Source organism: Eubalaena glacialis, chromosome 3, assembly GCF_028564815.1.
Source record: "Eubalaena glacialis isolate mEubGla1 chromosome 3, mEubGla1.1.hap2.+ XY, whole genome shotgun sequence".
In the NCBI taxonomy this organism is placed as follows: Eukaryota; Metazoa; Chordata; class Mammalia; order Artiodactyla; family Balaenidae; genus Eubalaena; species Eubalaena glacialis.
Genome location: NC_083718.1, coordinates 187,418,268 through 187,435,547, shown reverse-complemented (window position 1 = coordinate 187,435,547; position 17,280 = coordinate 187,418,268). Strand labels below are relative to the sequence as shown.

The 17,280-nt window shown below is 43.4% G+C and overlaps 1 protein-coding gene across 3 annotated transcripts in view; it reads left to right on the top strand.

The window, feature by feature from the left end:
• The window catches only part of UBE4B (ubiquitination factor E4B), a 110,364-nt gene extending 105,167 nt beyond the window's left edge, over positions 1–5,197 (top strand). For all 3 annotated transcript variants that reach the window (XM_061184999.1, XM_061184998.1, XM_061184997.1), the window contains 3 exons: positions 3,146–3,320; positions 4,283–4,429; positions 4,766–5,197. In XM_061184999.1, coding sequence (XP_061040982.1) covers positions 3,146–3,320; positions 4,283–4,429; positions 4,766–4,827 — 384 coding nt within the window. In that variant the 3' untranslated portion in view covers positions 4,828–5,197. The remainder of the gene's footprint in view (positions 1–3,145; positions 3,321–4,282; positions 4,430–4,765) is intronic.
• Positions 5,198–17,280: the final 12,083 nt, after the last annotated feature.

The following is a 17,280-nucleotide window of genomic DNA, read 5'->3' as shown; positions in this document are numbered from 1 at the left end:
TTAGTTGCATCGAGCGGGGGCTACTTTTTGTTGCAGTGCGTGGGCTTCTCATTGCAGTGGCTTCTCTCGTTGCGGAGCACGGGCTCTAGGCTCGCGGGCTTCAGTAGTTGTGGCGCACGGGCTTATTAGTTGCTCCACGGCATGTGGGAATCTTCCTGGACCAGGGCTCAAACCCGTGTCCTCTGCATTTGCAGGTGGATTCTTAACTACTGCACCACCAGGGAAGCCCCTATCCATTTTTTAAATTGGATTCTTTCTGTTTTGTTGTTTATATATTCTGTGTGAGTTCTTTATATATTCTGGATACTAGACCTTTATCAGATATATGATTTGCAGATATTTTTATGTTTAATTTCTGTAGCCATTCTGTAAGATCCTTGAGGTCAAGAACAACATCTTGGGACTTCCCTGGTGGTCCAGTAGTTAAGAATCAGCCTGGGCTTCCCTGGTGGCGCAGTGGTTAAGAATCCGCCTGCCAATGCAGGGGACATGGGTTCGAGCCCTGGTCTGGGAAGATCCCACATGCTGCGGAGCAACTAAGCCCAGGCGCCACAACTACTGAGCCCACATTCTAGAGCCCACGAGCCACAACTACTGAGCCTGTGCTCTCTAGAGCTCGCACGCTGCAACTGCTGAGCCCATGCACCGCAACTACTTAAGCCCGCGCGCTCTGGGCCCCACGTGCTGCAACTACTGGAGCCCGTGCTCCACAACAAGAGAGAAACCACCGCAATAAGTCCGCGCGCTGCAACAAAGCATAGCCCCCACTCGCCGCAACTAGAGAAAGCCCGCACACAACAACCAAGACCCAGCACAGCCAAAAAAAATGCAACATCTTTGCTTCCTCTCTGACCCCATCCACACTGAACTTGAAGCAGCAGCTCAGTAATCTGTATTTGGTCAATTCGTTGACACCACTGCTCTTTGAAACTGAGTGCCATGTCCCCTTATCATAAGTACCCTTTGATTTCTTTTTTCTTTTTTTTTTTTGGCTGTGCTGGGTCTTGGTTGCTACTCACAGGCTTTCTCTAGTTGCGGCGAGCGGGGGCTACTCTTTGTTGCAGTGTGCAGGTTTCTCGTTGCGGTGGCTTCTCTTGTTGCGGAGCATGGGCTCTAGGCAGGTGGGCTTCAGTAGTTGTGGCACGTGGGCTCTAGAGCGCAGGCTCAGTAATTGTGGCTCACGGGCCTAGTTGCTCCGCAGCATGTAGGATCTTCCCGGACCAGGGATCAAACCCGTGTCCCCTGCACTGGGAGGCAGATTCTTAAACACTGCGCCACCAGGGAAGTCTCTACCCTTTGACTTCTGATAATGCTCACTCCACTGCTCTAAGAAGTTGACTTAACAGCAGGCAGAAGTCAGTTGGTTAAAAACTCAATCATATTTTGAGAAATAGAGTGGATGATATTTTCGAGAATAGGAAATGGGCTAAGAACGACTACTTGTTTACACAGAGAAGTTCAAGGTGCATCGTCTCAGTAGCGTGGATAGCAGCACCCACCCTGTGCGTTTTTGCCCTTCCAACATCTCACCATAACCCTTTGGCCATTTATCCCCTGTGCCTCTTCCCAAAGGGACGGGGACTGCAGCTTACCTAGCTCATAATAAGTAGACACCAAATAAAGTATCTGTTGACCTAATGTAGTAATTTAGTTTCAGAAAACTATAACCGAGGCTCTCTGAACTTTTCAAATTATTTTAAAGGATGATTGCCAGGCCCAAGCGCCCTGCTGGCTTTTTGTCCTCTTCTCTCTTTTCCCCTGAGTTGCATGGATTAAATAGGGGCGTGGCTGTGTGTGGAGAGAGAAAATGAGCATGTGCACTTATTTACAAACTGAAGTTAAAAAAGGACAGAAGGGGGCTTCCCTGGTGGCGCAGTGGTTGAGAATCTGCCTGCCAATGCAGGGGACACGGGTTCGAGCCCTGGTCTGGGAAGATCCCACATGCCGCGGAGCAACTAGGCCTGTGAGCCACAATTACTGAGTCTGCGCGTCTGGGGCCTGTGCTCCGCAACAAGAGAGGCCGCGATGGTGAGAGGCCCGCACACCGCGATGAAGAGTGGCCCCCACTTGCCGCAATTAGAGAAAGCCCTCGCACAGAAACGAAGACCCAACACAGCCATAAATAAATAAATAAAATTTAAAAAAAAAAAAAGACAGAAGAAAGATTGAGGACCTTCAATCCGGCCTTCTAAGGGAACACAAGTACTGAGATGAGTTCATCCCATGATGTTCACGTGAATCCTCGTTTGGAAATCACAGGTCACAGATTATGGTCCCATCATTCAGAGTTTCAGATTTAGTCATTCCCCTCCTCCATTTGCATCACTGTCACTAAAGTGACAAGCGGCCACTGTTTTTGCCCTAAATGCAAAATACGATATACTTTGATATTTTGAAATGGCAGTGATTTATATGAATTAGGCACCTGTGGGGTAGGTGTTACTACCCCCATTTTACACCTGAGGAAACTGGGACTCAGGAAAGTTAGAGCTTTGCCTAAGACCACACAGCAGGTAGATGGTAAAGCCAGGATTGAAGCCCAGGTTTGCCTGGGTCTGTGGTGGGCGCTTGCCCTGTAGACCAGCCCTCCCACTCTCACAGGCATAAACCCTGTCGCTCCCATCAGTAGAGCCCCTGACATTTAACAGCATTGAACTAAGAGATCTTAAATAAGGATTGACAGGGAATGGGAGAACGCGCTTGTTGATTATGAACTATATTGGGTTGTTTTCACCATGTTTACCTTTAGGGAAAAGAACTGAAATTTCCACCTCCTCTCATAGGCTGCTAGGGCTCAGTGCCTGGCAAGGACTGAAGTAGACATTCAGTCCTTCTCTTTTTAATATTTCCTTCTCTTTTTAATATTTAAATTTTAAGAGAAATGCATGTTTGCTATAAAAGTAATTAAATATTTTTAAAATTCCCCTCATTTGCCTCAATTCTGAAGCCCTTTCCAGAGGCCTTGTACAGTTTGGTGTGTATTAGCCCAATCTTTATGTATTTATAGCCATGTCAAAGTATTTATATATGTACATTATGATTTTAGGGCTGTTAGAAAACATATGATGCTTTGGGTATTTTCTGCAGCTTGCTTTTTTCCACTTAAAATATATTTACGTCTCACAGTGTCTTTCCTTATTTTCAGAGATCCTACAGCAAAGAATTGTTTGAAGAAGTTATTTCGAAGATGCGGAAGGCGGGGATCAAATCCACAATAGCGATAGAGAAGTTTAAACTTCTGGCTGAGAAGGTGGAGGAGATCGTGGCCAAGAACGCGCGTGCAGAAATCGACTACAGTGACGCCCCAGACGAGTTCAGAGGCGAGTGGGCCCGCTTTTTTCATGTGGAATTCTTTGATTTGAGTTAACTTGAAACATGTAATATTAGAAGAGGACGTTCTGTGCTCTCATTGCTTTTTTTTTTTTTTTTCAATTTATGTTATTTATTTTATTTTTGGCTGCCTTGGGTCTTCGTTGCTGTGCGTGGGCTTTCTCTAGTTACGGCGAGCGGGGGCTACTCTTCGTTGTGGTGCATGGGCTTCTCATTGCGGTGGCTTCTCTTGTTGTGGAGCACGGGCTCTAGGCATGCAGGCTTCAGTAGTTGTGGCACGTGGGCTCGGTAGTTGTGGCTCGCGGGCTGTAGAGCACAGGCTCAGTAGTTGTGGTGCACGGGCTTAGTTGCTCCGCGGCATGTGGGATCTTCCCGGACCAGGGCTCGAACCCGTGTCCCCTGCATTGGCAGGCAGATTCTTAACCACTGCGCCACCAGGGAAGCCCCTCTCATTGCTTTTTGAGACACTTGGTCAGAAATTGAAATTCTATTTATCTACCTTTAGTTCATATTATAAATTACAAGAGAAAAAAGTCCTTAGCCTGATTTCAAACCAGATAACAACCCTGAAGATTCTAAGGTCAACCTTGCCTTTGCAAGTGGGAACTCATGTTTTCAAAGAATTCTGAGAAGTCCTAAGAGGAAGGGTTGATTCTAGCGTGCCATCTTCGCCATACAGCCCGGGAGGGCCTGCCACTGTGTCTGTCCTGCTGTCTTTTTTGTCTATTCTTTCCTCCCAGCAGTAGCTGACAAAATGGTGCTTCCCCTCTACAGAAGGCGAAGTATATGCCTTTATCTAATGCTGATTTCCTTCTAAACTTGGGGGCCTGGTAGGGGCCATTTGGTTGCTGTTTCTATGGTTATATTTTTCACTGATAGGAGGGACTTTGTTTTCTTTTTCAGTTTTAGGCTCTATTGTTAGATCAGAGTTTGCTTTGCTTTGTCTCTGTAGACCCTCTGATGGACACCCTGATGACTGACCCCGTGCGGCTGCCCTCTGGCACCATCATGGACCGCTCCATCATCCTGCGGCACTTGCTGAACTCCCCCACGGACCCCTTCAACCGACAGACGCTGACAGAGAGCATGCTGGAACCAGGTAGAGGAGGGCATGGCTCGAACTGCAGTGCCTACACCTGTACTGAGCAGTGAGGCCAAAATCGTGTATCAGAGAGTAGTCAGAAGGGGGAAATTTAACAAATCCAGACACTACATGGTTTCTGACACTTAATGGGCAAAACACAAAACATTCTTTGCTCTTTTTCACTACAGAATTCCAGTTCTTACTTTTCATGTCCTATTTCTTCTTCAGCCTGAATTCAGTTCAGTGAGGGAATGAATGGCCTTTTCTTTCCTTTTATACAGAACTATAAGCGTCATGTCTCAGGAAGAGCCCTCCCATCTGGGGTATTAATTCTTTCCTTTCTTTTCTCAGTGCCAGAACTGAAAGAACAGATTCATGCCTGGATGAGAGAGAAACAGAACAATGATCATTAAACCATCCCCCTTGCCCACCCTCTGCGAGAAACAGCCAAGGCCGGCGAGGCAGGCAGGAGCAGCATCGGTGGTGCAAATGCTGTTCACGTGTTGGAGGCCAGAAGTGGCAAAATACACCAAGAGCCCACCCAGAGTGACCAAACAGTGGAGACCTGAAAGGACATGAATAAGAAGAGGAGCCCAATTCCTGTACATATATTTAAGTGACAGACGTGGTCAAAAGCTTGAGGGATACGTTTTATGATTGCTTGTGTAATAGAGCACGTCCTTCATACGTCACAATTTGGGGCTTTTGCTACGGAAGTCTTTTAGTGATTGATGACGAATGGGTCTGGGCAGCATCCCCTTCATCTTTTTTTTTTTTTTTTTTTCCTAAATCCAGTATCCATTGATTTTGATTGTGATTAGGGAACCTTGGACATTTTGCTGCTAAGAATCTTCCCCCCGCCCCCCGCCGGCCCCATCCTGATCCTACTTGCACTGCTGTGGATTTTTTTTAAGAGAAGCAAAAACAAAAATAAACTCTTTTCCCTGGCCCTCCAAACATATATTCTGTGAGATAACTGTGCCTGCAACAAAGTGTTAATCCTGGGATCGTATTTTTATATCATATTCACATATTTGTTTTTTTAATTGGTGTTAGATGACATGATTAATAAAAAAGGCAAGATATTTTCAGAATTTGAATTTCAGTTTTTTTTTTTTATTATTTTGAAATGTCCCTTAAAATTTTTTTTTATTCTAAACAAAATGAAGAGAATCCTGTTGCTCTGGTCCTGGTAGTAAGTCCACGATTAGGAATCTGAGGAACAGCTGCAGCAAAGGAAGTGTTTAAGTGTATCAGGATTTCGCATCTTACGGTTTGGGAGGGGGTTGGGTTTTTTTTAATGCTATGTGACAGTTGGAAACCTTTATAGTCATCCTGCGAGGGTAAATAAATTCCTCAACCCTTGAGTCTGTGAGTTCAAGGCAGGGGTCGTTTGTATGATGTGTCCTGTGGGGCTTGGCCTTACCAAAGCAAAAAAGGGGTGCAAGAAATGTGGAAGTACGTCTGCTTGTAAAAACACACACGAAGAAAAACACACCCACACACACGCACATAAACATAAGATTTTTTGTATTACTGCTCCCTACTTACCATACTCGGATTCTTGAATCTCCTTTGGGGTAAAGAAGGATTTGAAACCATAAAGTGTTTTGAAGAAATTAAGTCTACAAAAACATACTTTCTTTTTCTTTTCCTTTCTTCCCCGCTCCACAGACAATGTCCTCTGTTCAGTTCCTAACGCAAAGTACAATAAATGGTGATACACATTCAGAAGGAATCTTCTTTGAGTCTCTTCTTTTTGTGGAAAACAAAGGGGTGGGTGAAGACCAAGAGCCAGAGGTGTTCGCATGTGGTACGTGATCTTTCCTGCAGCCAATTAGGAGTTGCTGTTTTTAAAATAAACCTTTCCTATTGTGTCAGTCTTGATGCTCCAGTTGGTTCTCCTGTCACTGTTTGCTTGTTCAAGGGGTTGAGCTTTGTCATGTTCAGTCTCTTCGGTTCTCAGGTGGTTACCGTATCGCAAATATCTTTTCCCTGACCTTGAAAATTTTTGCTCAAGTTCAACCCATCTCATGAACATTATCTTAGGTACTGCAGTTGATGAAACCTTACCTACCAGCTCATGTAATAAGACCAAGCGTTTCTGCAGCATTTACTGTGTGCCAACCTATGCCAAGGCCTTTACATTTACGATTTTGTTCTCTAAGATGGTACGATCATCTTTTTTTTTTTCCAGCAGGTCAGGGTGTGGGATGTGGAGAGGTTAGGTCACTTGCCCAAGGTCACCTGGCCAGTTAGTGGAAGAGCAGGTGTCCAGGCTCCAGAGTCCATGCCCTTAGCCACTACTCTTGAGCACATTTGGACTAAATCAACTTTTTCCTTGTTCCAAAAAATATAATGTATTCCTGTTAACAATTTTAGACAATACAGGTGAAAGGAAGCCAAAATCACCTGTAATCCCACCGTGCAGATAATTGTTGATTTATTTTTTACCAAGTTTATATACATTTATGCCTATACAGTTAATGATATTTATTGGCTTCTATTGCCAGTTTTGTTTCTCCATCTCATGAATGTGTATTGTTTCTTTCCTCTCTATCCAGAAGGTAAACTCTGCAGAGGCACAGGTTCTGTCGTGTTATTTGCATGCCCCACTCTTTCCCCATGAATGTGATAAGATGCTGCTTTACCCCTTCAGATGTACTCATCGTTTTGAAAATTCAGAATTCGGAGGTTTGAAGGACTTTCTGCCGGCTAGGGCATGTCTCCTACTTGTACTGTCTCTAGGGGGAAGATGTTTGCTATTTCTATTTTTAGAGTCTAAGGCTTGCTATTGTATAGAAACTTGTGACTGCCTTCATTCTGTGAATTATGGATATTAAAATAAGTTCCAAAATATTTTAAAAGTAGGTCTTGGCTACAAGGAAGATGGCCAAACAGGAAGGAGGATCTGAGAATCAGAGGAGCAGAAGAGAAATGATCCTGAAGACAAAGATGGTTAAAATAGCTTCTTAGTCGTTTTGTGACTCACTATTGTGTGGGTTTTTAAACGGAGTTGATAAGAATATCTTTTGAAAAAATAGCCAAGCACGTTATTTTGTTCACATTTTGTAACCTTTGGGTTTGGTACATAAAATAGTGAATTTCAGTGTTTGTGTTGAGGTGCTAAGGGGAGATAAATAGGCCCTATCTGACTAGATAACTTTTTTTTTTAAATTTATTTATTTATTTTTGGCTGCTTTGGGTCTTCATTGCTGTGCGCGGGCTTTCTCTAGTTGGGGCGAGCGGAGGCTACTCTTTGTTGCGGTGTGCGGGCTTCTCATTGCGGTGGCTTCTCTTGTTGCAGAGCACGGGCTCTAGGTGCACAGGCTTCAGTAGTTGCAGCACACAGGCTCAGTAGTTGTGGCGCACGGGCTTAGCTGCTCCGCAGCATGTGGGATCTTCCCAGCCCAGGGCTCGAACCCGTGTCCCCTGTACTGGCAGGTGGATTCCTAACCACTGCGCCACCAGGGAAGTCCTAGGTAACTTTTTGATTGAAGGAAACATCCATAGTATGAGCTTGACATTTGGATCAGCTGGCATTGGGCTAAGGAAGTCACCCTTGGTTGATAAATAATGTGCATTTTATGAGCATTTTCTATGTACAAGCCACTCTCATATATTAATTCGTTAACTCCTCAACAGTTGTGTAAAGGGGATAGGGAAGTGGCATATGAATCTAGGCCATCTGGGCTTCAGGCTCTGATCCCTTCACCACTCCTGCTGTGTGGCAGTTCAGTGGTCCCTCAGTATCTGCAGGAGGTTGGTTCCAGGACCCCAAGAGATACCAAAATCTGCAGATGCTCAAGTTCCTTATATAAAATGGTGTAGTGTTTGCTTATAACCTTCCCATGTACTTTAAATCATCTCTAGATTACTTATAATATCTAATGCAGTGTAAATAGTTGTAAATACAATGTAAATAGTTGATGGCGGGCGACAAATTCAAGTTTTGCCTTTCTGGAACTTTCTGGAGTCTTCAAACCGTGGCTGGTTTAATCTGGTTGTGGAACCCGCGTGTACAGAGGGCCAACTGTATTCCAGAATGGTCCAAGTTCATAATGGCAAAGGAGATATGGAGAAGCAGCATAGCATTCCAGAAGGCACTTTGGCCTTGGGGTCAACTCTAGACTCAACCCTCATTTTATTTTATTTTTTATTTATAAAAATTTTTTATACAGCAGGTTCTTATTAGTTATCTGTTATATACATATTAGTGTATATATGTCAATCCCAATCTCCCAGTTCATCCCACCACCATCACCACTCACCCCCACTTTTCCCCCTTGGTGTCCATACCTTTGTTCTCTATATCTGTGTCTCTGTTTCTGCCCTGCAAACTGGTTCATCTGTACCATTTTTCTAGATTCCATATATATGCATTAATATATGATACTTGTTTTTCTCTTTCTGACTTACTTCACTCTGTGTGACAGTCTCTAGGTCCATCCATGTCTCTACAAATGACCCAATTTTGTTCCTTTTTATGGCTGAGTAATATTCCATTGTATATATGTACCACATCTTTATCCATTCATCTGTCAATGGGCATTTAGGTTGCATGACCTGGCTATTGTAAATAGTGCTGCAATGAACATTGGGGTGCACGTGTCTTTTTGAATTATGGTTTTCTCTGGGTATATGCCCAGTAGTGGGATTGCTGTGTCATATGGTAATTCTATTTTTAGTTTTTTAAGGAACCTCCATACTGTTCTCCATTCAACCCTCATTTTAAATGGTTAAATAACTTCAGTCTCACAGCTTTCAATATCAGACACTCACTGTTGACCCCCAAATTTGTATCTCCAGCCCAGACCTCCCTCCTGTACTGCAGACACTGGACACCTCAGATGTCTAAAAGACCCTTGGAATTCACATATCTAAATCAAGTTCCTTATATTTCACCCCAAACCTGATCCTCTTAGTCTCCCCATCACAGTAAATGTCAACTCTATCCTTCCAGTTTTGTCACGCAGTTCAAAATTTTGGGGTCATCCTTTACTCCTCTGTTATTGGTCTGAGTCATCATTTGCGGTGTTCTAGATTATTGCAACAGCATCATAACTGGTCTCCCTGTTCGTCCCTTGTCCTTTCTCAAAACAGCAGCTGAAACAGTCTTGTTAAAACTTAACTAAGGTTATGTCACTTCTGTGCTCAAAACCTTCCAGTGGCTTCCTAATCCCCTCAGAATAAAAGAAGCCCTTACACTGGCCTAGAAGGCAGTATCCACCCACCACATTATCTCTTTGACCTCATATCCTGTAACCTCCCCTAAGGCCAACCACTAAGCCACCCTGGCCTCATTGTCCTCCTTAAACTGTAGACACGCTCTCCACCCCTCCTAGGGCCCTGGTACTTGTGGCTCCCTCTACAAGGAATCTTCTTCCCACAGAGAAATGCATGGATCACTCACTCCCTTATTTGCTTGAGGTCTTTACTCAAAAATCAGGGACTTCCCTGGAAGTCTAGTGGTTAAGACTCCGAGCTTCCCCTGCAGGGGGCAAGGGTTCGATCCTTTGTCAGGGAACTAAGATCCCACATGCCGCACTGTGTGGCCCAAAAAAAAAAAATCACCTTTTCGAGCCCTTCCTTGTTCACTCTTTTTATTTATTTATTTTTTATGAATTTATTTATTTTTGGCTGCGTTGGGTCTTTGTTGCTGCACGTGGGCTTTCTCTAGTTGCGGCGAGCGGGAGCTACTCTTCATTGCGGTGCGCAGGCTTCTCATTGCGGTGGCCTCTCGTTGCAGAGCACTGGCTCCAGGCGCATGGGCCTCAGCAGCTGTGGCATGCGGGCTCATTAGTTGTGGCTCGCGGGCTCCAGAGCGCAGCCTCAGTAGTTGTGGCACACGGGCTTAGTTGCTCCACAGCATGTGTGATCTTCCCGGACCAGGGCTTGAGCCTGTGTCCCCTGCATTGGCAGGCAGATTCTTAACCACTGCACCACCAAGGAAGTCCCTGTTCCCTCTTTTTTAAAATTGCAATTCATTCACCCACTTTTGCTGTGCTTTGCTAGTACCTTTCTTTGCATTTTCTCCTTAGCATTCATCATTATCTAACAGTCTATATCTCCTGTTTTCTTGATTACACTCTATTTCTCCCCACTAGAATGTATGCCCCATGAGGGCAGAGATTTTAGTCTGTTATGTATCCCCAGCACCTAGAAGAGTGCCTAGCACAGAGTAAATTCTCAATATGTTTGTTGAATGAATGATCTCTTCATATATTTGTTTGTCATTCCAGTTGTGTCAGTTATCTATCGCTGCATAACCAAATACCCCCAAATTTAGTGGCTTGATACAATAACAGTGATTTTATCTCCCACGATTCTGGAGGTCCCAAGAGCAAGCACCCGCAAAGACCAGATAGAAGCTGTGTTGCCTTTTACAACTCAGGTTTGGAAGTAACATAGGGGCCCTTCTGCCTTAGTCACGAGCCCACCCGGATTTAAGGGGAAAGAACATACAGCCCAACCTCATGATGGGAAGACATTAACATCACACTGTAAGAAAAGCATCTGGGATGGGAAATGTTGTTCTGGCCATCTTGCAAAATAAGATCTGCCATATTCCCTCTCTGGTAACAATTTACACTCTTCCTAGTTCATCCCTTCCTCTAAGACTCCCAAATTTCATCCCATTATGACATCAGCTTGAAGTCCATTGTCTCGTCCTTCAAAGCAAGCCTAGGTATAGATGAGCCTCCTCAGATCTGATTCTTTGGGTACCATCGAGTGCTATTCCTCTGGACCCAAAGATATGTGAACTAAAGATACAAGTTATCTCCACACATGGAGAACATATAATGATGGGCCAGCCGTAGAAAAACCATTATAGATGCTCCTGTTCAAAAAGTTGGCAACTGGGAATACGCATGAGTCACTGGTCCATAGTAATTCGGAAATCCAGTTAGGCGTGTGTTGCCACTTCCTCGTTCAGGGATCAATCCTACAGCCTGTGAATTGTTCACCAAGGCTCTCACTTCCACCTTCTGGACTCTTGGTTTCTGCCTCCGAATCTTTTCTTTCTTTTCCACAAGAAAACTGAATTGCAAGTAAGTACCCTTCCTCGTTTCTTTCCTGCTTGTGAAGAGATTGGGTTCCAGACTCTCTTTTCATGTTGTACTTTTTCTGTCCCTTTTCATTTAAGCTGGAGGTACTTTCCTCAAAACAGTTCTCTTAAAATTGTGTGGGTTTTCTATGAATCTTCTTGGGGTTTACTCTTCCAGACAAAAGCCACAACCACAAATGTCTTCATGAGAAACTCTTCTCTATTTTGAATTTCTTGTGAAACCCTTAAATCTTTCTGAGATCTTTTTTTTTTTTTTTTTTTTAATTTTTGGCTGTGTTGGGTCGTCATTTCTGTGCGAGGGCTTTCTCCAGTTGTGGCAAGCAGGGGCCACTCTTCATCGCGGTGCATGGGCCTTTCACTGTCGCGGCCTCTCTTGTTGCGGGGCACAGGCTCCAGACACGCAGGCTCAGTAGTTGTGGCTCACGGGCTTAGTTGCTCCGCGGCATGTGGGATCTTCCCAGACCAGGGCTCGAACCCGTGTCCCCTGCATTGGCAGGCAGATTCTCAACCACTGCGCCACCAGGGAAGCCCTCTTTCTGAGATCTTAACAAAGGACTTTACAGTCATGTTCTTGACCTCATCTTTAGAAGTTTACCTGACAGTGATCTCTACTTGATTTCTGCCCAGAAGCCATTCTTCCATAGGCAAGAAGAGAAGCCAAGTGACACATTCATTATTCCTGCCTTGAAATTTCCTTACCTCGCTCATTGAGTTCACTAGGTCCATTTCTTCTCTTCACATTACCACAGATGACAGAGTTGCCAAAATTTCCACCACTCCATAGAAAGCGTTCCCTTTCCTCCAGCTTCCAGTAACATTTACTCACTTTGCTTTAAAGCCTCTTAGATGCCCTGTATGCCTCACTAATAGTCTCCTCAATGTCCTCTGCCTGCCATTCAGTCCCAAAGGCAATGCCCCGTAATTTAGGCTTCGTTACAATCACACCCACTTCCAGGACCTAAATCTTGCTGCTAAACAGATTTAATGGCTTAAAACATTAGTTATTATTTAATGATTATCTATCATGGTTCTGGGTTGGCCTGAGCTCAACAAGGCCGTGCTCACTCAGGGACTCTTAGGCCATTACAATCATAGTGGCTGAGGCTGGAGTCATTGTAAAGGCTTCCTCATTCACATCTGGCTGTTGGCTGGGACCCAACTGGGACTGTTGGCTGGGACGCAACTGGGACTGTTGGCTGGAACACCTACACATGGGCTCCCTGGGGCTTTTGGCTTCACATACCAGGTTCTAAGAGCTAGCACCCCAAGAGGACCCAGCAGAAGTTGGTTTTTTATGACCTAGCAGCCTCGGAAGTCATATACAGTCGCAGGCCTGCCCAGGTTCAAGGGGAAGGAACACAGACCCCACCTCTCAATGGGAGGAATTCCAGTGTCACATTTTAAAAACAGCACGTGGGGGACTTCCCTGGTGGTCCAGTGGTTAAGACTCCACGCTCCCAATGCAGGGGGCCCGGGTTTGATCCCTTGTCAGGGAACTAGATCCCGCATGCCACAACTAAAAGAGCCTGCATGCCGCAACGAAGATATGGCGCAGCTAAATAAATAAATAAAATAAATAAATATTTTAAAAAAACAAAACAAAACAGCATGTGCATGGGGGATCTCATTGAGCTATCTTAGAAAATGCAATCATCCACACAGTTTTCCCCCTTCTGTAAAATGACAATTCTGTGTTTTCCTGCCCCTTTTCTTGCTGTTTTGTAGGCATTCTTTTGTATTTTCTAGAATTTACTCCCTGGTCAGTTTTAGATGTTGGGAATATCTTCCGCCAATCTGTTATCACTCTGATAGATTTGTTGTAATCTTTTTTTGAGTGGAAGTTCTGACTTTTAGTACTGTTGTATCTACCTATATTTTTATTTATGGATTTTTAGAGGTTAAATTCACATAACATACAATTAACCATCTTTCTTTTTTTTTAATTGGGGTACAGTTGTTTTTACAATGTTGTGTTAGTTTCTACTGTACAGTGAAGTGGAGTTCCCTGTGCTATACAGCAGGTTCTAATTAGTTATCTATTTTATACATATTAGTGTGTATATGTCAATCCCAGTCTCCCAATTCATCACCCCCCAACCCCGCTTTCCCCCCTTGGTGTCCATACGTTTGTTCTCTACATCTGTGTCTCTATTTCTGCCTTGCAAAATGGTTCATCTGTACGATTTCTCTAGATTCCACGTACATGCGTTAGTATACGATACGATTAACCTTCTTAATGTTTAAAATTCAGTGGTGTTGGACTTCCCTGGTGGCGCAGTGAAGAATCCGCCTGACAATGCAGGGGACACCGGTTCGAGCCCTGCTCCGGGAAGATCCCACATGCCGCGGAGCAACTAAGCCCGTGCGCCACAACTACTGAGCCTGCGCTCTAGAGCCCACGAGCCACAACTACTGAGCCCACGTGCCACAACCACTTAAGCCTGCGTGCCTAGAGCCCGTGCTCCGCAACGAGAGAAGCCACCGCAAGTGAGAAGCCACGCACTGCAACAAAGAGTAGCCCCCGCTCACCACAACTAGAGAAAGCCTGTGCACAGCAACGAAGACCCAATGCAGCCAAATTAATTAATTAAATTTTTTAAAAAATTGAGTGGTGTTTAGTGTATTCACAGTGTTGAGCAATGACCAGCTTTTTCAAGTTTCAAAACCATGAATGTGGTTTCAGGACTTTACATTTTTTTAATTTAATCTTTTTTTTTAAGTTTTTTTTTTAATGTGGACCATTTTTAAAGTCTTTATTGAATTAGTTACAATACTGCTTCTGTTTTATGTTTCGGTTTTCTGGCCGAGAGGCATATGGGATCTCAGCTCCCCAACCAGGGATCGAACCCGCAACCCCTGCATTGGAAGGCAAAGTCTTAAACACTGGACCGCCAGGGAAGTCCCTAATTTAATCTTCTGAATAAGAAATATGTACAGGGAATTCCCTGGTGGTCCAGAGGTTAGGACTCCATGCTTTCGCTGCTAAGGGCGAGGGTTCAACCCCTGGCTTGGAAACTAAGATCCTGCAAGCCAGGTGGAGCAGCCAGAAAAGAAAAAGAAAAAGAAAAAGAAATATGTACAAACAGTTCAAAATACAAGAAATACCTGCCTCCTCATTTCCACCCCAGTCCTCCAGCCTTCCAATATCCCTCCCACTGCTGTTACCAGTTTTCTTTTTCAACAGAAATGGTAGTACTACACTGTCTGCTTCTTGCTTTTTTCCATGTAAAATATACCTTGGAATCCTTTTTTTTTCTTCCAGCAGCACAAATATTCTATTATTACTAAGCCATCTATTGATAGCACTTGGGCTGATTGCAATCTGGGTTACCTCAAGCAGTGCAGCAGTGAACTACCTTGTAAATACATCATTGTATGCATGCGAACATATGTTAAGATATATTCCTAGCAATGGAATTAGATGATCAAAGAGTATATAAAATTCCAATTTTGCTATATATGGGGATGTACCATTTACCTTCTCACCAGCAGTATATGAGACACCCTTTTGGGAGGTGGTTAGGGAAGGTCTCTCTAAAGAAGTATCATTTAAAAATCTTGAAAGCAGGGAATTACCTGGCAGTCCAATGGTTAGGACTCGGCTCTTCCTCTGCAGGGGGACCAAGTTCGATCCCTGGTCAGGGAACTAGGATTCCATGAGCCATGCAGCCAAAAAGAAAAAAATCTTGAAAGTAATGGAGAGAGGCCTGCAAAGATCTGTGGGAAGAGTGGTCCAAACTATGGAAACATACAAATGCAGAAGCTACGGCTGGAGTTCTCTTGGTATGTTTAAGGAACAGCAAGGAGGCAAGTGTACTGGAGGGAAGTGAGCAAGGCTGTGAGTAGTAGGAGATGAGGTTAGAGAAATTGAGAGGGCTGGAGAGATGGTGGCTACACATGATAGGCCATTGCAGAGACTATGCTTTTACCTTGAGTGAGAGCGATTGGTATTGAAAGGTGTGAGCAGAAGAGTGACACTACCCTACACTCATTCATGTTATCAACTCTGGCTACTGTGGAAAGATTGAAAAGGGGATGGCAGGTGTAAAAACAAAGACATAAGGGCACCCAGTGGAAGGCTATTGCAGCAATTCAGGAAAGAATGATGGGAAGCTTAGACCAGGGCAGTGGCAGCAGAGGTGTGAAGTGTAGAGACTCTGGAAATATTTTGAAGGTACAGTCAAAAGATTTGTCGATTGCCTGGATGTGAGAATGAGAGAAAAAAGGGGATTAAATATGGCCCTAAAATTTTAGCTTGAACAGCTTGAGAGATGCAGTTGCCATTTACTTACAAGGGGAAGACTGAAACAAGAGTAAATTGAGGTAGGGAAACTCAGTTGCTTCATTTTGTTCATTTTATTTTATTTTTTAAAATTAATTAAATTTATTTTTGGCTGCGTTGGGTCTTCGTTGCTGCGCACGGGCTTTCTCTAGTTGCAGCGAGCGGGGGCTACTCTTCGTTGTGGTGCACAGGCTTCTCATTCCTGTGGCTTCTCTTGTTGTGGAGTACGGGCTCTAGGCGTGTGGACTTCAGTAGTTGTGGCGTGCGGGCTCAGTAGTTGTGGCGCACGGGCTTAGTTGCTCCGCGGCATGTGGGATCTTCCCGGACCAGGGATCGAACCCGTGTCCCCTGCATTGGCAGGTGGATTCTTAACCACTGAGCCACCAGGGAAGTCCCTATATTAATACATTTAATTTACTATATTTAAATCTGACTTTTCTTGATCAATATTACATCATAAGAATGAGTGTAGTCAGTATTGCTGCATTACCTATGATTCATTCATTTTCTTGCTATATATATTTCATTGTTTAAATATACCAAAATATTTTTTATCCATTTTACTGTTGACGGACACGTGTAGCTCCAGTTTGGAACTACTATTAATAATGTAGCTATGAACATTCTTGAATATGTTTCAGGGTCCATTTGATGTTGGATTTTTGGATCTTGGATTTTTGTCAAATGCATTTTCTGCGCCTATTGAGATGTTAATATAGTTTGGTTTTTTTTTTAGGCTGTTAATGTGATGAATTACACTGATTAATTTTTGAATGTTAAACCTTGCCATCCTGGGAGAAATCCCACTAGGACATCATGTATTATTTTTTTCATATATTGTTTGACTCAATTTGCTAAAATTTTGTTGAGTTTTTACATCTATCTATATCTATTCTATATCTATATCTAATATAATCAATATTTATATTGGTTTATAGTTTTTCTTTTCTTATAATACCTTTTTCTGGTTTTAGTAACTTCCTCACTGACTTTTTCTCTGTATTTGAGATGCCAATTTTCAAAGTCACTATATCGTATAAATCAGTGATTTAGCATTATAACTTATGATGCCATTTCTCTCTTTCTCTCTCTCTCTATGTATATACATATACACACATTTTTCTAAATGTTTCCTCTCTTAGTCCCTTCTTGGTGTCTTCTAGTGGAGTTTCTCAGTCTTATCTTCTGACTCACTAATTCCTCCTTCGTATGCATTTTCCTGTTGGACCCTGTATCTCCAATTAGTTTTTTAAAATAACTGCTTATTTCATTACTTATTACCAATAGCCTATCTCTTTGAAGATATTTATTATGCTTATTGGAAATTTTTGTTGTGTCTTAGTCCATTAATTCTGCTTCCTCTGATATAAGTTGTTCAGTTTATGGTCTCTGATTTATGTTATAGCTGTTTTGCTTCTTAAATGTATAGTTATTTTCTTATGAGCTCATATTCCTTTGGGCACTATAAGTTACCTGGATGGTAATGGTAATGTGTAGTGAGCAGGGCTAAAGGTC